A 24,721-nucleotide genomic window follows, 5' to 3' on the forward strand; every position below is an offset into this window, starting at 1 on the left:
TAACAACGCACTTTTGTTATTTTCACATCCTGGGTGCAGAACTATGCCAAGACCATTGTCCTGGACAGTGTGGTTGGGGCAGTTTGGCCACTACATGTGAAGAAATAGTAACTTGGCCTTAAGGTTTTAATATAGACTAATTTTATTACTCAAATTTGCTCTTTTCATGAGCATCAAAGGCTTAAGAATAACTCTAGGACTGTCTATTACTCCTGCTTTATCCTCTGGATTTTCCTTTTCTACCTCCTTAGAGGGATTTTTAGTAAAAACATAGAACAGTTATTGAGTGTTTCCTCTGAGTTACCATCATTATTCAGGTTTTACAGATGTAGAAACCAAGAGAAGTTAAGTGTTGTGCCCAAATTAGCAAGTGGCAAAGCTAGGCTTCAGTTGCTTCCCATCTAACTCCAGAGTTGGCCCACTTAGCCACTTTATGATACTGCTTTTAATGGAATTGTAAGCATGTTCATGATTGTATTTTTAAAAGCTTGCCCCACAATTTAGCTAAACAATTTTTAAAAGCTAAACCCCACAATTTAGCAGCTTATTTTAATTCTCTTAAGTAATGAATAGCCATTATTCATTTATTTCAATACAAATTTACATAGGGAGATAAATTTTAAGATTTTTTATCAATTACATCTAATATATCTTCTCTTTTCATACATATAACTATGGGTCTCATTTGGAAAATCGAGGATCTACATGTATAATTCAATTGGTTTTCTCCAGTTTCAGAGATGTTGATTAAATTTATGTTAAACCTGGTTCTGTCACGTATGCATATGTCTAATGTCTAATATTCTTTGTGCAGTCGAAGATGAAATTCAATCAACATTTCAGAATACATTGGTAGAATTGTTACTGTTTAATTGTCCTTTCCAGTTGTCATACTTGAAAATGGAATCTGAAAAAGATCACTTCAGAGTTCAAAGTAAATAATCAAACTCAACATTCTCATTCATACGTCTCTGTTACATCATCTTACTCATTATTGAACATCTAATAATATTTTAACAAGTGCTTTTAAAAGCAAACTATTACTATTCATAGTAGCATATTCTTCATTTTAATGAATATTGCTGCATTTTCTGCATGGATTTCTAGCCACATTTTACCAGAGGAGAAAATTACAGCATCATTTTCTCCCATTGATACTGTTTCAGCTGACTAAAGCTAAATTGGACAAAGGCCAATTTTTCATTTTAATGTGATATTCATTTCCAAGTAAACAGCAGAGACTGGAATAGTTTAATAGAAAAAGGGATCTGTGAAGTCCAGTTTAGGGTGGAAGATGAAGTAAGACTATGAAACAGGAACCACCTAAGAGCATTTTCTGTGGCTTATCTGGCTGTGCTAGCATCTAGGTAACCAGGATCCTGTGGAAATAGATTCTGGTTTCATTGGCAAAGCCCTAGAGTATTTGCCCTGATAAATGACATCTACAAAGGGGTGCAGTTGAACATGCAAGATGTCTTCAGAGGAAACTGCTGATTTTACTCACTAAATCTCTGTTTCTTTGCTCTTCTTCATCTTTGTCTTTCAGATGTAAAACTATTTTTTTTTCTCTCTTTCCTTCTCCCTTCCTGGTATTGCCTGTTGCCCTTAGCAGACTTTGCAATCCATGGTTGTAAAGAAATTATTTTCTGGCACTCAGCTCTCTGAGTAGAATTAGAAGTAGATTACTCTGTTAGTTATTTTTTAGGAAAATAAATTTGGATTAGTTCAAAGAACAAATTAGATTCAGGCTCCATTCTTTGAATGGTAATGCATGGCCATCATTCCTAAGTCACATTCTATAAATTGGATGAAGTATATCGGGGTTTTTTTGTCCTTCATTAAAAATCCAAGGATTATACGAAGAAAAAGTACCTTACTGTGGAATTTATGATTGTCCTTCATTAAAAATCCAAGGATTATACAAAGAAAAAGTACCTTCCTGTGGAATTTATGATGTACAGGTGAGGGACAATACAAATTATAAATTAGTTGGAAACTTCATTCTTCTTGTTACTACTGTTGGATAGTGACAAATCCTGTATTAATTTTCTTTGAAATCTTTCCCATTCTGATATTTCTGAGGTTCACAGAATTGTAGGTTCTATAAGACCAGGGCATATTCTAAATCAAATTGAAGCACATTATATCCCATAGTTCGTAAGATGTGATCATTCTTTAAATATCAGACAGTACTTGGAGTTAATAATAATTCCTAATTAATACTCAGTACCCAAAGCTTCTTTAATATCATTGCATCAGCTGTCTTTATAAGTGCCATTATTCTTCATTCCCACCTGGTAACCCTGATCAGCCCTTATTCTTTGACTTAAACACACTAAATATACATGGCAACCAAAATTATAATGATGATAAACCTCTGACCTGAAAGATGATAGTCACTCCCTTTCTCAATATGATTTCCATTTTTCTCCCTTACTTCAATATCGCTTCTCTTCTAGCTGAAATAAGAAATGCCTATTGCCAGCAGGGTGTAATGAAACTTTAAAGAGTCTCTTGTCTGCCCTGGTGTTAGGGCAGCATGGCAGCTAGAGCTCTTTAAAGTTTAAATGCTTCCCAGCAGGAACTGGGTAGCTTTTGCCTCAGTAATAACTGTTCCTGAGTTTCTGTCTTAAAATCGCTACCCCACTCAAAGTGTTTCTTGGCCTTTCTTTCATGTACCTGAGCTATGGTTGGGGTGTACTATGCAGAACTCACATCGTATACCCACTTAACTTAACTATGGGTCTTGCCCCTAACTTATAGATGTTAGAAGTTGTATTTCTTATTTCATTTATCATTTCTTCTCATGGAGTTGGAAGGGATCTTGGAATTAGTATAACTTCAGATTCTTTCTGTTACAAATAAGAGAGAAAACTCAATACAAACTAACTTAGGAAAAGATAAAATCAGTTTGTATAAGTGAAAACTTCAAGGAATATAGTAGCCCAATTACATCATCAGGATCTGTTTTACAGCTCATTTTTCTGTGGGGTGGCTCCATTTCCAGTCCTTGATTCATTCTGTTGCTCCTCTCCATTTGCAGGTTCAATTCACATTGTCATCCTAATGTCACAGAAGAGATAGTCTATATGCCTGATAAGTCAACATAAACTCACTAAAATTAGTCTTTATAGCATTCCTTGGTCTGACCTAGATCATGTCTCATTGCACATTAAACCAGTTATTTTGGGCAGAGGAATAAAATCGAGTCTGTGGCTTAGCCTGTGTCTTTTGTTCTGCTCATGAAATGTGGGAGTAGAGTCAACATTATCTGAAGCAATGGGCTGACAGTGGAGCTCAAAATGTTGGGTCAACTAGAAAAAGGTAAGGTTTCATTATCACAAAATGCAACAATAAACATGTACTCCCAAAACAGCAAGTGTCCATCAGAGAGCTTATCTCCAGCCTCCCACCTAATGTATACATCTCTTCTACAGCAACTTCAACCATCATCCAGTGTTTGAATTTTTTCAATGCTAAGAAATTCCCTAGATATGAGACATGCTTTCCAATTATGGGACCCATCTAGATGTTATAAAATTCTTCATTATTTTACCTAAATCTGAGTCCTGTAACTTCACCTTTTAGTAATACAGGATTAATTTATTCCCATTTATCCATGTCAATTATTTGCATATTTGAAGAAAGCCTTATCTTTTGCAAACTGAATATTCTCCAAGCTCTCAAGCAATCTTATGCTGACGTGATTTATTTCAACTGAAGGAATTTTGGTCTCTCTCCCCTTTAAAGTGTTTCACCTAGAAGTGGTCACAGTACCTCACATATTATTTGATCAGTGTTACAATTAGTTCCCTTGATGTGTATTCTACACATCTGTTAGTATAAGAGAATTGTATTCCCTTTTTTTAGCAGTTACATCACTGTGTTGCCTTATGTAGAATTTGTAATCTATGAAAATCTCCAAATATATGTCAAACTTGTGCTGATATTTTTACTGGAAGTTTATGCAGTGTTTTAAAAATATTGAATTCAGGGCTTTATTCCAATTATGTTCCACTTTATTACATTTAGCATTGTTTCAATTTACAGACATTATTTTAATCTTAATTAGCCAGAGACTTTGTGTTAGTTCTCCCAGCTTTGTATTAGGTCTCTTTGATAAGCATGCCTTTTATATCTTCATAGATGATGTTTATAAAATTTGAATAGCTGAATGGTTGGTTTTGCAAGTTTCGTTTGTAGAGAACTCATAGTCTTCTAGGAATCTTCTTCCCTCCTCCCCCCAGATAGCTCACAAACCATCTCTTTATCAATACTTTATGGACTTTTGCCAAGATCTATTGTTTTAGAAATCTGTCTGCTTCCTAACTTGTAGAAAAATCAGTTCAAGATTTGCTTCGCTAGTTTTCTGGAGCCTCAGTTAAGATATCTGCCTGGGTTATGCTTCAACTTCTGCGATTTCTTTCCTACCTTAGGGTTTAACTGGCCCTGGAGAACAGAACTCAAAAGTGTCTGTTACCTTTGTACCATCATGTCTGAGGGAAAACTATAAGGGGTTCTACAAAAAAGAATGTTTCAGTGTTCTTTCTCATATCGCAATTTCACACTTTACCGGAGCCTTTTTCTTCCAGTTTTATGCTATTTTCTCTAGTTCTTCTTGGTTATATGACTGTTCTTCCATCTCTTCTACAGTACACATTGAATTTGATAACTGGTGGGAGATTTACCAATTCAGTCAGGTCAATCCTAGCAAGAGAAAATCACATTTTTTTGAAGATAGGAGGCCTGGATTTGAATCTTGGTTACCATTTCCTGTTTTTGAGACTTGCATCAAGACATTTGAACTCCCTGATTCTCAGTTGCTTGCCTAAAAAGTGAGGGCTTTAATAATTATCTCATACTGTTAAGTAACAAAATGCACCTTGTTAAGTCACTTGTCCCCAGTGGCCTTATTGACTGAATAGAATCCAGAGCCTGGATGTATGATACCTAGTTCTTTTTTCTCTTCATATCTATTTGTGGTATTTATAGTTCTAGGCCCAAAATGGCACTAAATAGTCATACTGAATTTTTTTTGTCTGCCCATCTCTTTTCCTGCCTCACAGGGACTTTTTACAATGTGTCTATTTTCAGAAGTAAGTGTTTTTAACATAATATTAAGTTATATTCCATCGAGAGTCTCTGGCCTTTGTATGTCTTTGCTTTTCTAACATTGAGGTTACATTTTCACTTATATTCCTGCATGAAAACCTACAGTTATTTCTCTAGCTTCTTAATTTATATAATTATATTATATTTCATATCTTCCTTCAGTTGCTATTATTTAATTTGAATTCCCTTAATTTTGATTCATGGCATAGAATTTTATTTTCTCCTTACTCTAGCTCTTTTGTGTGTGTGAATATAGCAAAGCATTTCTTCCCAGCCTTATCTAAACTGTTTGATTAGCTGCTAATGTGAAAAATCATTAATGGAGAATTCAAACTGCTAAAATAAAGAACTGATGAATTCCAGCCCATAGGCCACAGTTCAGTCTTTTCAACTGAGTGCTTTTCCAGAGAAACAAAGAAAAATCAAAAGTGCTCCAGGCACTGTGTGAAATGTTCAGGGTATTATTATAGCCTGTAAAAAGTTAAATGTAGTTGAAATAAAGACCTCTCTGCAGCAAATAATGTGGAGTAGCTGCTTTAGAACACTAAATAAGCAGTTTGCTATAGCAACGGTGTATCCAGCTCTATAATCTGACAGCCATTTGTGAACTGTTCAAGGGTTACCTTTCTTTGAATTACAAGAGTTTATAAACTACTTACTTAGCAAATTTAACATGTGTGTTTGGAGGGGGACTGTGATTTTCTCATTTGAGAAAAGATGTCAATTTATTTTATTATTTGCCCCATGTAACCGTCAGGGACCAGCTGTTAGTTCCGTGAAGCTCCAGCCATCCCAAGTGAAAGGATTAGGACTGGTCAACCAATCATCTGAGTAAATGAATGTCCCTTGATGCTGCCAGTTTAAACATATAGACGTCTGTTAAAAAACATCACAATGATTTTAAATGAACTGGTCAGGCCTATTATGTAGTGATTAATTCCTTTAAAGCTACATTCTTCCTAAGAATTCTGGGTTTTTCTTATTTGTTATTTACATTATGGAAGTAAATTACTACATTTAAATGAGCTGTATATATAAGTAGAGTGTTTTATCTTTGGATTTTGTTATGTTTTGTTAGCTTTGTGTCATTTTTTACTTTGTTTTTGAGGGGTGGTAGTTAAATGAACAGATTCTCTAATCAGTAAATTCTAGAATTTGTGTTATCACTGATATTCTTAACAGTGAAAGTATAGTAATAATATGAATAATAATCATAAAGCTATGGAAAAGTAGCTAGTCTTAAGCAAACATAAAATGCCCTTTATACATATAGATGACATGAGTGTAATTTGTGATAGCAAATGAAACCTAAAAAGACCCAGATAATTAGTTGTTACATTGTAACAAGATACTGGGAAAGATATCTTGATATGTTGCAAGACAATTTTTTTTAAGGATCCAACTTTTAATTGTAAATATCTGAACTTTGGGAGGTGGAGTTGGGAGAATTGCTTGAGCCCAGAAGTTCAAGATCAGCCTGGTCAATATAGGGAGACCCCCATCTCAACAAAAAATAAATTATCTAGGCATGGTGGTGTGCACCTGTGGTCCCAGCTACACTCATGAGGCTGAGATGGGAGGATCACATGAGTCTGGTAGGTTGAGGCTCCCATGAGCCGTGATCATGCCACTGCACTCCAACCTGAGCAACAGAGACCCTGTCTCAAAAAAAAAAAAAAATTACTCTGATTTACTTACTCTGTCTTATTTTGTTTGTTCCTTATTTTTCTTCCCATTCCTTCATTTGCTATTTTTCTTCTCATTCCTTCATTTGCTATGTCAAAATTTTCTATTACAACACCAAAAAGTGGATAATGAAATAGAATTAGATGATCCTCAAATTAGTTAATTTTACTATTTGCTGCCACCACTGGAAACTTGAAAGTTCTATATTATGAATATAAATGCCCATACACAAACAGTGTTTGTGGCAGCACAATATCAATTACTTGATACATTTTTTTCTACATTTGTGTGCAGTGCAGAACAATGCCATTGATAGAGGATGTTTTTCACTTACCTACTTATCAACTGCAACATTTCCATTTGACCTGACTGGCACAAGGACTGTGGGTCTGTTATTTATATTTACTCCTTAATGCAACTTGTTTTCTTGGAAGCCAAGCCCAGCATTTCAGGTCTGTGACTCTGAGACTCTGATCTTACATGGCTGTCAGTGAGTAATTTAACCTATAGTTTACACTTTGAAATATTTGAGCGTCTAGAGAAATAATCTGGACCTATAAGAAATGCTTTAAGTTACAGAAGTTCAGTGTATTCTCCTGGAGAGGGAGGGAAACCTTTTTACTTTCTCCTCATCAATAAATTGTAGGAGTGCTATTTCCTAAAATAATATGACCAGAGATTTAGGAATGATGGTGAATATTTACATGAATGACAAGACAGATCAAAGGGGCAGTTATCTTACAGAAATACTGCATCCCATTCTTGGAGAAACCATGGGGCAAGTAAATATACCAGGTTTCCCTAATGGTTTGTCATTCTGCAGAGAGGGGAAGATGTGGAATTATGTATGCTGAGGTCTAATACAAGGATATATAATAGGCATTTGGACTGCCACTATTATTAGCTGTCAGTGGTGAGTCAGAACTCACAATCTACATATAAAGTAGATAGCACTTGGCAAGAATTATGAATTGGAATTATGAATCAGTAACTTTTCATATTCCACAGGTCGGGATGGGGTAGAAAAGTAATGTACTAGTATATTCCAAGGAAATAAACTAAGAATAAATGAAAATATTATATATAGTTTTATTATATGTAGTGATGTTATATATAGTTTTGCAAAATGGAGAAACTGGGTAAAGTGCACACAGAATTGTTTTTATTTCTTACAACTGAATATGCATCTACAATTATCTTAACTAAAATTTCCATTAAAAAAGAGGGGGAAAGGTTTTAACTCTTAATAGCAGAAGCATAATTTTCACATTATTTAGATTGCCATTGTGCCTTTACAAAGCACTGAAATGTTTCTGAATAATGAGGAATGTGAGACTTAAACCTTGCATTAGTTCCTTCTCATGCTGCTAATAAAGACATACTTGAGACTGCGTAATTTATAAAGGAAAGAGGTTTAATTGACTCAGTTCAGCATGGCTGGTGAAGCCTCAGGAAACTTACAATCAGGTAGAAGGGGAAGCAAACACGTCCTTCACATGATGGCAGGAAGAAGTGCTGAGCAGAAGTGGGAAAAGCCCTTTATAAAACCACCAGATCGCATGAGAACCTGCTGACTATCAGAAAACAGCAGCATGGGGTAACCACCCCCATGATTCAATTACTTTCTACCAGGTCCCTCCCAAATGGGAGAATTCAGCCAAAATGAAGAGGCTACAGGCCCCATCCAAGTCCAAAATCCAGTGGGGCAGTCAAATCTTAGAGCTCCAAAATGATATCCTTTGACTGCATGTCTCACATCCAGGTCACACTGATGCAAGAGGTGGGCTCCCACAGCCTTGGGCAGCTCCATCCCTGTGGCTGAGCAGTGTACAGACCTCCTCTCAGCTGCTTTCACAGTTGGCATTGAGTGTCTGTTGCCTTTCCAGGCACATGGTGCAAGCCGTGGGTGGATCTAACATTCCAAGGTCTGGAGAATGGTGGCCCTCTTCTCACAGCTCCACTAGGCAGTGCACCAGTGGAGACTCTTTGTGGGGGCTCTCACCCCACATTTCACTTTCATACTGCCCTAGCAGAGGTTCTTAGTGAGGGTTCCTCCCCTGCAGAAAACTTCTTCCTGGACCTCCAGGCATTTCCACACATCTTCTGAAATCTAGGCAGAGGTTCCCAAACCTCAGTTCTTGACTTCTGTGCACCCACAGGCTCAACACCAAATGGAAGCTGCCAAGGCTTGGGGCTTGCACCCTCTGAAGCCAAGGCCCAAGCTATACCTTGGCCTCTTTTAGCCACAGCTAGGACACAAGGCACCAAGTCCTGAGGCTGCACAGAGCAGCAAGGCCCTAGGCCTAGCCAAACCATTTTTTCCTCCCAGGCCACTGGGTCTGTGATGGAAGGGGCTGCTGAGAAGACCTCTCATATGCCCTGGAGACATTTTCCCTATTGTTTTGACAAGTAACTTTTGGCTCCTCGTTACTTATGCAAATTTCTGCAGCTGGCTTGAATATCTCCTCAGAAAATGGGTTTTTCTTTTCTATCACATCATCAGGCTGCAAATTTTCCAAACCTTTATGCTCTGCTTCCCTTTTAAACATACGTTCCAATTCAAACCATATCTTTGTGAATTAATAAAACTGAATGCTCTTATGAGCACTCAAGTTACACCTTGAATGCTTTGCTGCTTAGACATTTCTTCCACCAGATCATCTTCCACCTAAATCATCTCTCTTCAGTTCAAAGTTCCACAGATCTCTAGGGCAGGGGCAAAATGCCAACAGTCTGTTTGCTAAAACATAGCAAGACCTTTATTCCAGTTCCCAGCAAGCTTATCATCTCCATCTGAGATCATGCCAGCCTGGACTTCATTGTTCATATCACTATCAGCATTTTCGTCAAAGCCATTCAACAAGGCTCTAGAAAGTTACAAACTTTCCGACATCTTCCTGTCTTCTTCTGAGCCCTCCAAATTGTTCTAACTTCTGCCTATTACCCAGTTCCAAAGTCACTTCCACATTTTTGTGTATCTTTATGGCAGCACCCTATTTCTGGTACCAATTTCCTGTATTAGTTCCTTCTCACACTGCTAATAAAGACATACCCAAGATTGGGTAATTTATAAAGGAAAGAAGTTTAATTGACTTACGGTTCAGCATGGCTGGAGGAGCCTCAGGAAACTTACAATCAGGCAGATTGCTTCAGAAGGGGAAGCAAACACATCCTTCTTCACATGATGGCAAGAAGGAGAAGTGCCAAGCAAAAGGGGGAAAAGCGCCTTATAAAACTATCAGATCTCATGAGAACTCACTATCATGAGAACAGCAGAAAGAGGGTAACCACCCCATGATTCAATTACTTTCCACCAAGTCCCTCCCATGACACGTGGGGATTATGGAAACTACAATTCAAGATAAGACTTGAATTTATGGAACTTATGTAAAGTCTCAGTACTCTACATAAATAGGAGAACAAAAAAAAATTCTTAAATTATATTCTTTGGCCATTAAAAAATACACCACACAATTTGGGTGAGGACACAGCCAAACCATATCAAACCTTAAAAAGAGATAGTGAATGAAGAAACTTTAACCTATTACATATGAATGTGAAGGTTACAATATACTGAGTCTCAGATGTGCTGAACTTGTTAGTCATTATTATAGTCACCTTGGAAAAATAAAAGATTATTAATGGTTGAATCCAGTACCTATGTTTTTCAGAGGAATAGTTATTATGTTTTTAGTAAATAAATTCATATTGAAAATAGACTTTCAGATATAGGATAAATTATTTGGTGTTTCATACTAGCAAGAGTGACTTCATATTTTCCCTTTACCATTTTCCCATAATTTAATAATACTATGAGTATTCTTACATTGGTTCCTATCTAATAAAATTTCACATTTCAGTTGATAATGACCCCATAAATATCTTATGAAGTCTGTTTTGTTAATGATGATACTTCCATTTCATAAATTTATTTTTTTTCTGGATACCACTGTGTGGTTTTTAACTGCATATAATAGCATATATAAAGAGTATTACTGAAGTTTTAGATTGACAAAGCTGAATCAATATTTTGTGTTCAATTGAATGCATCATTAATAAGAACTACTTCAGGGACTTATTGTTGTCTTTCAGGAAAACTATACCCAAAAGACTGTAACAGTCAAGTAGCTCAGATAATTGTGTGGTGTATTTTTTAATGGCCAAAGAATATAATTTAAGAATTTTTTTTGTTCTCCTATTTATGTAGAGTACTGAGACTCTACATAAGTTCCATAAATATGGCAGCCAACTGATCAATGGATTCATGACAGATCCAAGCAGTCTGTTACCTTCCCAAATTGCAAATATATAATAGCAAATATTTAATGTTATTCAGATTCTTCTTTTGCTTAACCAGTTGAACTACAAAATATTAATACTTTTTTCACAATCTTGCCTGATGCTATAAAGGCAATTCTGTTTTACAGAAATATTCATAAGTCATTTATTGACTTGATATGTATATTTATAAACACACACACATACACACCCACACACACGTACACACACACCCCCCTCAACTATGTACTGATCCAATCCTTTTTTGAGAAGATAACTTGGTTTCTTGTTGTTTCATACATTTACTTCTATATTACAGAAGCTTAGATTAGAAGAGCTTATCTTTGTCATTCATCCCTGTTGACATATAATTTCCCAAACAGAAAATGAAATAAGTACCATGTCTGTGATAATTGTGAATTTAAGAAATTATATTACTAACAATTTAAATGGAAATATAATTTTGAAAGTATATATATATAAGAATATATGTCCATAATATTTTATAATAATCTAAAAGTTACTGAGTTTAAAAGCAGAAATTGTCATATTTAAGTTTTTTAATTAATTATTGCATAGTTGTTCATTTTGTAGTTATAGAATAGCTGTTATTTGGTAAGTTTTATGCCTCTAAGCATATTTTTGTCTCGAGGATAGATTCGGTTTTGTAACTTTTAAATACTTCGAACATCCTCTTTTATATCTCTATAATATGTATATGCATGTTGTACCTAAAGTATAATAACAAACATTTTGATCACTGCTCTTCCAGCTATTATTATAATTAATGACAAAGTTAAAATAAGTCATATTTTCTTTTGCAATATGAAAGAAAATGTCTATTGAATGACTGCCTACTCTTTTGAAGAGCTTTTGAAATTTTTCAGGTACATTAAGAGTTCTTGATCAATGTTTCTCAAACCCCAGTGAGCATAGGAACCACCCAAGGGTCTTGTGAAAATGCAGATTCAGGTCCAGTAGGTCTGAAACTGCATTTCCCAGCAATGCCAATGCTTCCGTTCCACTGACCACCCTGAGTAGCATGGTTCTACAGGTTAATGGGGTATATTATAATCCAAATGACTGAAATGTGGCAGACAAAGAGTGAAGTCAAATACATTTGAGCTCTTTTGATTTTGTATTTATGTGAATGGTCTACATTTCTCAATTTCATTGGAATTTATGGTTGTTTCATGTCCTATTTAATGCTTTTTGTTTAGCTCGTTTGACAGCAAGTTTGTTTACCAGCAAATAGGACTCGGACCAATTGAAGAAGACACTATTCTTGTCATAGATCCAAATAATGCTGCAGTACTCCAGTCCAGTGGAAAAAATCTGTGAGTTAAATGACTTATGTTGTTAAGACTTGTACTACATATATTGAGTATAAAGTGTATCATAGGGTCTTGAAATTCGAGTGTTTTGTATAACCGCACTTGAGAAAGCAGAAAACTAACTGGGCCATCCCATCTTTCATTTTCTACATAGGTGTTTCTAAATCTTGACTGAATATTAGAATCATCTGGGAAGCTTCAAAATATTTAGATTCACTTATCTGTTTGCCATTTGTATGTTTTCTTCTGAGAACTGTCTATTCAGGTCCTTGCCTATTTCATGATTGCTAAATGAGTATATTTGGAATGTTCTCACCTCAAAAATGTTAGGTATTTGAGGTGATGGATATGTTCATTAGCTTGATTTAATCACTCCACATTGTATACATATGTCATAACATCACATTGTACCCCATAAATGTATACAATTAAAATTTGTCAATTTGTCCTTTAAAAAATTAGATTTAGATTTTGTATAGAGTGGGGCTAATAATCTTAAGTTCCCAGGTGATTTTAATATGTAGTCAAGCTTGTTACATATTACATATGTAATATATATCTTACATACTTGATTAAGTGAGTTGCTGCTCAGCCAGATCTAATGATCCAAAAAAATTCTTCAGCAGAAAAATTCTTCAGGACAACCAAACTCATCAAGTAATCACCATTAAGTAAAAGAGCTTCTCTTTTTCCGTCTCAAAGTGAATACTAAACAAATGTCATTTTTAGCATTCCTTATCATGCGTATGTAATTTGGCTTTGAAAACTGCTCATTATTTAGTCTTATTTCGAGATGGCACTTGGCAGCCAAAAAAAAAAAAAAAGTTGACTGATATTTATGGTCATTGAAAGAAGTGAGGGAGGCACTTGCTTACAGATCTCCTGAACCATTGTAACTTGACAGCTTCAGGAATTATACCCTTCTCCATCTGCTTAAGCACAGGGAAAGCTAGCTTCTTCGCAAGGTGGATAGCCACCGTTTTGAGTGCAGCTGCTTGGGAGATGATAATAATGATGCTTAGAATTTTTTAACAGCATTCTCAAGATTGTGTGTCAGGGGTGAAATGTTTGAACCTGTGTCATTGGTGCTCTATTTATTCACCAGAAGCACCCTCATTCCAGAAAGGAATTAAGGGGAAGGCAGAAAAACTACTGCTAAATCAACTTGGCCATCGGTGGAGTATCTGTTTGAAAGCAAATCATAATCCTCACATTCAGTTGTCAAAACAGGGATCTAGTTCAGCTAATTAGTCAAAATCAGAGTGTTACAGTTATGGCTTATGAAAAAAAATCTGTATTGTCAACACTACACTAAGATTAGAGGCTAACAGAGCTATTGGATTGTCGGATATCATTGGACCAAACCACCTCAATGTATTGTCCATGTGTCTGTTAGCTCAGTCCAAGTTCCTTACCCAGATCATTAAGATTGATTTGCCAGATTAACCTTCTCTAATGTTTATCTAGCTCACTATTTCACTTTGCTTAGATATTCACAGCCCATATTGGCTGGAGGTTATGTGCTGTGGGTTTTATTGTCTTTAATAGGCACTCTTTAAAGCCTTTGAGTTATATGTCTAATAGTTTATATTAACACATTACATTTCCTTGCAACATGTTTTAACCTCAAACTATATCAATCCATTTATGTTTCTTAAGACAGTTTTATACATATTTGTAAGATGTTAACATTTATGACCTCAGAACCTGTTTTTAAACTGATACTGTTTTCTCTAATATACCATACTTTATAATAAACATTTGTAATTTAATGTAGGCTTAATTTATAAATTTTAATACTATTAAATACTACCTAAGGTTTGTCACAAGGAGATCTCATTATAACAGTATTTTTTATTAACAATTCATTTTGTTCTTTTCTATAATAATGCAAGTATACATTTATCAATTTATAACTTTGCATTGTCTTTACAGATTAATTAGAAAAATTTCTGTCACATATGCCTTGAGAGTAAATGTGTAATTAACACAAATATTTTTGTTTTGCAGGTTTTACTTGCCACATGGCTTGAGTATAGATAAAGATGGGAATTATTGGGTCACAGACGTGGCTCTCCATCAGGTAGTCTTCCTTTTGGTAATATTCAAATTAGAAGCTAACAGAGTTATGCTTTTGAAGAGCTCTGGAGTTGTATGGGTTTTTTGTTTGTTTGTTTTTTCTTCTGTCACCCAGTAAGTTATAACAAGAAAATAGAGCAGCCATGTCTTAGTTCAGCATGTTATAACAAAGTACTATAGTCTGGGTGGCTTATACACAACAGAAATTTGTTTCTCACAGGTCTGGAGTCTGGAATTCAAGAACAGGGTGCCAGCATGGTTGAGTTCTAGTGAGGGCCCTCTTCTGGGTTATAGGCTGCTAATTTCTCATAGTATCCTTGCATGGCCAGAGAGATAAGAGTGACAGTAATCTCTGTTATCTCTTCTTATGGCACTAATCCCATTCATGAGAACTCTACCCTTTTGTCCTGATTACCTCCCAAAGGCCCTGCTTCATATTACCATCATATTGGGGGTTAGGATTTCAACATGTGAATTTGGATTTGAGGCACAAACATTCAGTCCATAACAATCCACATCTGAAATATTTCTCTTAGAACTCAATGCTAGGGAAAGCTAGTATGTAAATGATGAAGTCACATTTGTCCCTTGGACCAGATGTGAAGCTTCACTCAAATAACTACATGGGCCCTCCCAACCATTTTCTTAACTGTCTGTATTTGCCTTTATTTCCTCTGTTCCTAACTTCTTGTTGTTGTTGTTGTTGTTGTTGTTGTTGTTGTTGTTGCTGTTGTTGCTGTTGTTGTTGTTGTTGTTAGAGACAGGGTCTCACTCTGCCCCTCAGGCTGGAGTGCAGTGGCACGATCTTGGCTCACTACAGCCTCCACCTCCCAGGCTGAGGTGATCCTCCCACCTTAGCCTCCCAAGTAGCTGGGACCACAGTCACACACCAGCATACTTGGCTAATTTTTTAAAATTTTTTGTAGAGATGGGATTTTGCCAGGTTGCCCAGGCTGGTCTTGAATTCCTGGACTCATGCAATCCACCTACCTCAGCCTTGCAAAGTGCTGTAATTACAGGTGTGGCCATCGTGTCTGGGCCTAAGTCTTATTTCTATTTTTTTACTTATGTTTTTATGTTTTTTTCTTAAACTACCTTAGTCTTCTATAAATTCAGGCTAGGCCTCTAGTAAATGTATATTTATATATAAAAAGTGAAATTTGTGTTATTTTTAAAAGAAGTTATATCAAGCGTAATATGCTTTTCATGAATAGGTGGCAAATAACTTGGAAAACATCATCTCGGTAAACATTTATTGCTCATGTATTATCTGGAGTGCATTGTAGTATTATCTAAGGAAAGACAAAAAGGAAACATCAGGGTGGACAGAACTGGGTATCCATGTACTAGTCTCCATTCACTACTAATTAACCACGTGACCTTGAGCAAATCATTTAATCTTCATAGGCTTTATTATCAAATGAAGGAACCAGACCAGATGATTTCTAGGATCCCGTTCAGTTCTAACAAGTATTAATACCTTCTTTTAAATAAGTCTCTGGGAGCTTCTACTCCAATTGCTTGTGAAAGTGGTCTTAGTCATGTGGGTGTAAGTCACTAATAACCATGAAAAGTAGGTAAGGCTTTTGTTCCTTTTTAAAAAGGTGTTCAAACTGGATCCAAACAATAAAGAAGGCCCTGTATTAATCCTGGGAAGGAGCATGCAACCAGGCAGTGACCAGAATCACTTCTGTCAACCCACTGATGTGGCTGTGGATCCAGGCACTGGAGCCATTTATGTATCAGATGGTTACTGCAACAGCAGGATTGTGCAGTTTTCACCAAGTGGAAAGTTCATCACACAGTGGGGAGAAGGTACCCAATAAGACTCTTAATCTCCAATTGTAATTCTTAGCCAGTATCACTGGGAACTAAATATTGGCCAACACTCACATTCTTTAAGCTGTAATTGTCCCCTACAGGGTCATTGTAACCTGGGTCATTGTATGCATCCAGTTAGCTTGTCTCTCACACACACACACACACACATATACATACACACACACACACACATCTTGTAAGGAAAATAATGTATCCACCAAACAACTGTCCAAATAGGGAGAAAATCTGTAATGTATTTGTGGATAAAAGACATTATAAAATAATCTTATAAACTGCTTTACCTTATCTTTCCCCTGGCTCCAGGCATTTAATGGTTTACTATCATGAATTTAGAAACATACTAGAGAGTCAAACTTTGGGTGATTTTTAAAATTGTGTATCTAAGGCTTTTTTTTGTTCTGCAGAGTCTTCAGGGAGCAGTCCTCTGCCAGGCCAGTTCACTGTTCCTCACAGCTTGGCTCTTGTGCCTCCTTTGGGCCAATTATGTGTGGCAGACCGGGAAAATGGTCAGATCCAGTGTTTTAAAACTGACACCAAAGAATTTGTGAGAGAGATTAAGCATTCATCATTTGGAAGAAATGTATTTGCAATTTCATATATACCAGGTATTTCATCTTAATATATTTGTTGTCTTCTGTCCTACTGTACTCTATCCTTAAAAATTGTGTTATCTTAATGTGCTCTTTTTATAAATTTTCTTTGCTATTAGAGGTTGAAGATACATTATATTTCACATCTTAAAAGTATCTTAAAACTGTTAGTGTGTTCTAACTCAGTTTTGATTAAGGTACCACTATTCATTGTACAGAAACAATGAAGAACTCAAAGGATTTAACACCTGTTTGTAAGGGGTTAAAAATGTTCCCAAACATTGATTTTCATTTTATCTTAATTATGATCATCTGCTCCAGTATTAAATAATTAATATTTGTCTTCACACATCGACAAATGGTATATGTCTGATAAAATCAGTATTCAAAATACTCATTTCACATTTTTAAAAACAGTAGTGACCAATTTTTTTAAAGATAAAATATGTAAAAATAAGTGTGGCTTATGCCTAAATACCAGGATAAATAATCAATAAAATCTTGAACTTTTTTCTCATTTTCAAAATAGATTTTCTTGACTCTAAGAAAATCTGAAAAATAATTCAGACTAATAAAATAAAATACATATAAATTATATTACAAAACAACTTACCACATTTTCTTTAAATAATGAAAATATATTTAATTTCTGAAATTTACATACAATTACAATTTTTTAAAATTGTAATTGACGTAGTAATTGTATATATTTGTAGAGTACAATGTGATATTTTGATGTATGTTTACAATGTGGAATGACTAAGTAAGGCTAATTAGCAAACCCATCACCTCACATACTTATGTTTTATGGTGAAAACATTTAAAATATGCTCTTTTCACAATGGAGTGAAATGAGATCAATAACGAGGAATTTTTGAAAAATTCACAATTAAAGGGTACAACATATTTTAATAAAATCATCTATACCTGTATTAAAGCAGCATTGACTATTTATAGGTATTACTGTAATATTTATGTTTCTTATAAGTTGCATATGGCTACTATCTGGACCAAGCAGCCCCCCAAATTATTTAGGACATAAAATCAAGGGACTCAGGTGATTGATAGAGAGCAAATTTGGCTTCCTCAAGGAATAAAGAAAAAGTAATAAGAGGTTCTCACAACTGTCATTCTTTAGGTTGGTTTGCCGCACATTTAAAGAAAAATTTGTCAGGACCCTTTACTTAATTAAGAGGGTGATCAAGTTCATAATAAACAAAAATAAATTAAATATAAGAAGAAAATTATCAGTTGAGAAGGAATATGGTTAAGAACAGAATCTAAGCAAAAGATAATTTTCTCTATAATTTTGCACAATAGTAATTGATGTTTATAGTGTTTTTTATAGTACATCCTAGAAAACTATAATCCTTCAAGAATGATGAAAATATCTTCAATGGTGGCTTAGCATTGTGTATAATTTATTATGTTTTAATTCTTTGAAAATGTAGTGGTTCAATCATCTGAATTGTTTATTTAACGTAAACATCACCATTTTCATTGTTCTGAATAAACAGTATTGTGTTAAGAAATATAATTTTACTACAAAAAGTATTCATGGTGTGAAAATTAAAAAGATGGTCTTTTTTAATTAAGGAAAATATGTCTTTGATAATCTGAAATATACATCTCACATTTTCAAATTCTAGTTGTTTAAAATCAGATTGTTCTATATAGACTGTAACTTCACTTATTTTCTTTGATTTTCTCTTGGATTCTCCATGTAGCTATGGCAAATATTACTTATTTTTTAAAAGATCTGAGACTCCAAAATTATTGGCCTAAATAACCTGACTTTCCCCAATTCCTATTTAGGATGCCTGTAATAGCTATATATGTGTATTATATCTATATATCAATATCTATGTATTTCTGATTTCTACTGGTTTTCCAAGTGGAACACACATTTCAGTTCCCGATTTTCCTGTTACAAGGAGGTTAGTCCTCTAACCAGTTTGCCACTGATCTGGTTACTCAGGAGGAGACACTAAGTATTTTATATTCTACTTTTGTTGCCAATTGTAGGGACCAAGTTGACCCTAAATTTATTCTTTGCATAATATACATGGATATATTAGAAGTCCATTCTTACCCATATTTTAAAGAAAGGTTAACTGGATTTGCTGTTGCAGGCTTGCTCTTTGCAGTGAATGGGAAGCCTCATTTTGGGGACCAAGAACCTGTACAAGGATTTGTGATGAACTTTTCCAATGGGGAAATTATAGACATCTTCAAGCCAGTGCGCAAGGTATTTACACACATTGTCTAGGTTTCAATTTTCATGAGAAGAAAACTAAAATATAAATCTTGGCATTCAATCTGTACTTGAATAGCTTTAGAAAAACTTTTAAGATGTGATAACTTTCTTAGCAAGGTTGATGGGAGTGTTCTATTTTATTTTTTATTTTATATTTTATTTAGAATAAATGTCTTTGTCTATTCCTAGATCAATTTCTTCAGATGCAAATTAGCACGTGTGCAGTTCTAAGGTTCTTAGTAGAACTGCACCTGCATATGATGGCAGGTTTTTAAATTCACTATAGTTAGAATACAAAAAATAAATCAGTCGCTTTCTGGTTTCATCCAAGTAGAGAAAACATCACAACATGTTAAGTGTACTCTTAAAGTTCTCTTAGACCCAACAGACATCTTGTTTGCTTTCTTTATTGCTATGACTGTGCTAAGCAACAAGACTTGAAAATAGCACTTCCTGGAATTTATTCAAGTTCTAAAGATTTGGTTAAGAAACTAAAAGCTACTTTTGGCTTCAAAAGTGTTTTCCCACTGTTTATTCTAACGTGCTTTTTATAAACACAGCAACTGTGTTCAGTATGCCCATGGCCCTTCTGTCTTCTCAGTGTACTTTCTCTGCAGTATGATTGCCAGAGTGATCAGAATGTTCTCTACACTGTATGAATGTGCTTGGAGTATATGAAATTTAGAAAATTCAGCCTGCTAAAATGCTACAAATAAGTGTTATTCTTCAAAACATGTAAAGATTCATTGGTTTTAATTGGATCAAAATACAACTATCATCAGCTACTGAACCAAGTTTATATCTTGACACTTATAATGTCATATTATTTTTAAGATACCAGATTTGCTAATTTAAAAAACTTTAAAATGCCTCAATATTATATTTTTAATTAAATTTTAATTTTTAATTTTTGTGGTTACACAGTACATGTTTATATTTATGGGGTACATGAGATACTTTAGCACAGGTATGCAATGTGCTAAAATAATAATAATCACATCATAGAAAATTGGGTATCCATCCCCTCAAGCATTTATCCTTTGTGTTACAACAATCCAACTTACTCTTTCAGTTATATTAAAATGTACAATTAAATTATTATTGAGTATAGTCCCACTGTTGTGCTATCAAATACTAGGTCTTATTCATTCTGATTTTTTTAAATCTCTATTTTCTTGTTATAACTTACTGGGTGACAGAAGAAAAAACAAACAAACAAAAAACGCTTACAACTCCAGAGCTCTTCAAAAGCATAACTCTGTTAGCTTCTAATTTGAATATTACCAAAAGGAAGACTACCTGATGGAGAGCCATGTCTGTGACCCAATAATTCCCATCTTTATCTATACTCAAGCCATGTGGCAAGTAAAACCTGCAAAATAAAAATATTTGTTTTTTATTTTGATTTTTTAAAATCAGAATGAATAACCATCATCCTGATTAACCACCGCCACCTAACCCCCCGCCACACACACATACACACACACACACACTCACACACACACACACACACTCTCTCTCTCTCTGTCCCATACCCTTCCCAGGCTCTGGTAACCATCCTTCTGTACCATATATCTATGAGTTCAATTGTTTTGATTTTTAGATCCCACAAATAATTGAGAACATGTCATGTTTGTCTTTCTGTGCCTGGCTTATTTCATCTATAATGATCTCCAGTTCCATCCATGTTATTGCAAATGACAGAGTCTTATTCTTTTTGTGGCTGAATAATACTCCATTGTGTATATGTACCACATTTTCTTTATCCATTTATCTGTTGATGGACTCTTAGGTTGCTTCCAAATCTTGGCTATTGTGAACAGTGCTGCAACAAACGTGGGAGTTTATTTAGCTCTTTGATATACTAATTTCCTTTCTTTTTGGCATATAACCAGCAATGGGATTTCTGGCTTGTATGATAGCTCTACTTTTAGTTTTTTAAGGAACCTCCAAACTGTTCTATATAGTTTTACTAATTTACATTCCCACCAACAGTATACAAGGGTTCCCTTTTCTCCACATCCTCATCAGCATTTGTTATCACCTGACTTTTGGATGAAAGTCATTTTAACTGGTGTTAGATGATATCTTATTGTAGTTTCGATTTGCATTTCTCTGATGATCAATGATGTTGAGCACTTTTCCATATGTCTGTTTGCCATTTGTATGTCTTCTTTTGAAAAATGTCTATTCAAATCTTTTGCCCATTTTTTAAATTGGATTATTAGATTTTTTATTATAGAGTTGTTTGAGCTCCTTATATATTGTGGTTATTAATCCCTTGTTAGATGGGTAGTTTGCAATTTTTTTTCCTCATTCTGTGGGTTGTCTCTTCACGTGGTTGATTGTTTCCTTTGCTGTGCAGACACTTTTTAACTTGATGCGATCCCATTTGTTGATTTTTGCATTGGTTGCCTGTGCTTGTGGGGTATTACTCAAAACAATTTTGCCCAGACAGATGTCCTGAAGTGTTTCCCCAATGTTTTCTTGTGGTAACTTCACAGTTTGAGGTCTTAGATTTAAGCCTTTAATCCATTTTGACTTGATTTTTGTGTAAAGTGAGAGATAGGGATCAAGTATCATTCTTCTGAATGTGGATATCCAGTTTTCCCACCACCATTTATTGAAAAGACTGTTCTTTCCCCAGTGTATGTTCTTGGAAACTTTGTGAAAAATGAGTTCACTGGGCCAGGCGCGGTGGCTCACGCCTGTAATCCCAGCACTTTGGCAGGCTGAGACAGGCGGATCATGAGGTCAGGAGATCGAGACCATCCTGGCTAACACGGTGAAACCCTGTCTCTATTAAAAATACAAAAAAAATTAGCCAGGCATGGTGGTGGGCGCCTGTAGTCCCAGCTACTCTGGAGGCTGAGGCAGGAGAATGGCGTGAACCCGGGAGGCAGAGCTTGCAGTGAGCCAAGATCGTGCCACTGCACTCCAGCCTGGGGGACAGAGCAAGACTCTGCCTCAAAAAAAAAAAAAAAAATGAGTTCACTGTAGGTGTGTGGATTTTTGTCTGGGTTCTCTATGCAATTCCACTGGTCTATGTGTCTGTTTTTATGGCAGTACCATGCTGTTTTGGTTACATAGCTCTGTAGTATAATTTGAAGTCAGGTAATATGACTCCTCCAGTTTTGTTCTTTTTGCTCAGGTTAGTTTTGACTATTCTGGGTCTTTCGTGATTTCATATAAATTTTAGAATTTTTTTCATTACTGTGAAGAATATTGATATTTGGATAGTGATTGCATTGAATCTGCAGATTGCTTTGGGTATATGGATATTTTAACAATACTGATTCTTCCAATCCATGAACATGGAGTATCTTCCCTTCTTGTGTGTGTCCTCTTCAGTTTTTTTCATCAGCATTTTATAGTTTTCATTGTAGAGATCTTTCACTTCTTTGGTTAATTCCTAGGTATTTAAAAATATTTTTGGCTATTGTAAATAGGATTATATTTTCTATTTCTTTTTCAGATTGTTCACATTGGCATGTAAAAATGCTACTGATATTTTATGTTGATTTTGTATCCTGCAACTTTACTGAATTTATCACTTCTAAGAGTTTTTTTGGTAGAGTCTTTAGGATTTTCCAAATATCAGATTATATCATCTGCAAACAAGGATAATTTGACTCCTTCCTTTCCAATTTGATGTCCTTTATTTCTTTTTCTTGTCTGATTGCTCTAGCTAAGACTTCCAGTACTATGTTGAGTAACAGTGGTAAAAGTAAAATGCTTCAATGTTTTATTAATAGAAATTAGTCTAATACTGACAGCTAGTCTGGTGTTTATCAAGTTTTATTCCAGAGATATGCATTAAATACTTACTCTGTATCAGGCATTATGCTAGGTACTAAGGGTATAAAGGTGAATAAGGGTAAAAGGGTGAAAGAGACACAGCCTTTTCTTCACTGGAGCTTTAAGCCATAGTAACAGGATCTGAATATAACCAAAATGAATCTAAACTAAAGATTCCAGTATACATTCCTTTCTTTAGGTTTCTATTTATATAAACAAATAAGATTTTTCTAGAAATATTTCACCAGAAAAGCAATAGGCAATGAAATCTCAAAGCATAGCAACCCTGCAGAAAGAAATTCATTACACTGATAATAAATATTTTATTCCATAGTGTTTCAGATCCTTATTGATTATCCAGTCTTCATTGTTGTGCCCCTTTGAACTAACTTCCTCATATCTGTTGGTAAAGGAAGTGAGATGCTTAACTTTCTTTCAGTTCTTTGCTTTGTATTAGTGGAGTGTTTGCCTTGCTCATTCTTTTAATGATAATGTACTGTGTCAACCAGGATATTAACTTTTAATTTAAATATGCATCTAGAAATCAAAAGTAAGTGCTAAGCAAGACGCTAAATGAGCCTTAACCTCATAAAAATCTGAAGAGTTCTCAATTAAAATTTCCAAAGCATTGTGCTTTCATCAGATGTTAGGCAAAGAATGAGTCACAATATGTGGGTCAATTCAGCAAACTTGAAAAGAGTCTCACTCCAAGATGAAGTTTGCTTTTCCTTTCAGTAAACAAGACTTGATATTACACCAAAACATAGAAATATATTCTGTGTTGACACAGTAAACTGAAATCAGTTTATAAATCTCTCAGAATTTTCATTAAATAGATTATTATCACAAAGATTAATTTTGGGTGAAGGAAATAATATGGTCTGTTGACTCCTGTGTAAAAAGAGATTCCTCTTCACGATGAAGGTCAAGTTTTACATAAGGGGGTTGTGCTTCTGTTTGTGCATACCCACTCCTTATCTCCTCTTACATTTTCAGTTCTCCGTCTTCTACTATTACATTCTTTAGAGATGTTTCCATCTGAATGTAGGGACTCTGTTTTTATGTCTGTGCAGGGAAGCTTAGACAGTAGGACAATAAAGAAAATGGTTCTATCAAATGCTATCAAAAAGCTGTGAGAGAAAAATACACATTGTCATTCCCCAAGTCATTCCCCCTGTAATCAAAGGACAGACTTGTGGTCCCTCATTATCTGCTTTTATACACACCCTTTGGACAGGCATTTTTTTTGTCGTCTTCTGTGTGGCAGCTCATATGGAAAAGAAAGAGAATGATCCCCATCCTTCCATACCAAAAGAAAAAAAAGTGAGCCCAGATTTATGTCATTTTTCCAACCTTCACAGTGATGATTAAAATGACAATACTTGAGCTGAAAAGTTCACTTAAGTTAAATTACTTGTTCAAGCTACATGGAGTAGCATATGTGGATCTCAAACCTAGGTCTTTCTGACTTTGAAATGTGCTGCTTAACCTTTTCATTCCTGAAGTACACATTGGTATGCCAAGGGCTATATTAAGCCACAACATAAACATTGTGCAACTTAGAAGAACTGTTTTACTTAATATTAAGTACATTTAAACTTACTATGTTGAAGCAAACATTGTTATGCTATGGAGTAGAACACAAATTTCCTTACGAGTTTTTAAAATAAAATACAAGATTTTGAAGGCAGTTTGCTCCAGGCTTTGTCACCAGATGCCTGGTGAAGATATTATCATGCTTCTGT

At 35.1% G+C, this 24,721-nt stretch overlaps 2 protein-coding genes across 18 annotated transcripts in view; one reads left to right on the top strand and one right to left on the bottom strand.

Moving 5' to 3' along the window:
* PAM (peptidylglycine alpha-amidating monooxygenase) overlaps positions 1-24,721 on the top strand; it is a 170,374-nt gene that overhangs the window by 131,350 nt on the left and 14,303 nt on the right. For all 16 annotated transcript variants that reach the window (XM_016953561.3, XM_054684497.2, XM_063811453.1 and 13 more), the window contains 5 exons: positions 12,297-12,413; positions 14,421-14,493; positions 16,094-16,304; positions 16,736-16,936; positions 19,054-19,169. In XM_016953561.3, coding sequence (XP_016809050.3) covers positions 12,297-12,413; positions 14,421-14,493; positions 16,094-16,304; positions 16,736-16,936; positions 19,054-19,169 — 718 coding nt within the window. The remainder of the gene's footprint in view (positions 1-12,296; positions 12,414-14,420; positions 14,494-16,093; positions 16,305-16,735; positions 16,937-19,053; positions 19,170-24,721) is intronic.
* Positions 1-24,721, bottom strand: part of GIN1 (gypsy retrotransposon integrase 1) — a 158,315-nt gene that overhangs the window by 29,146 nt on the left and 104,448 nt on the right. The window lies entirely within an intron of this gene.

The sequence above is a fragment of the Pan troglodytes genome, chromosome 4 (assembly GCF_028858775.2).
Source record: "Pan troglodytes isolate AG18354 chromosome 4, NHGRI_mPanTro3-v2.0_pri, whole genome shotgun sequence".
NCBI classification, from domain to species: Eukaryota; Metazoa; Chordata; class Mammalia; order Primates; family Hominidae; genus Pan; species Pan troglodytes.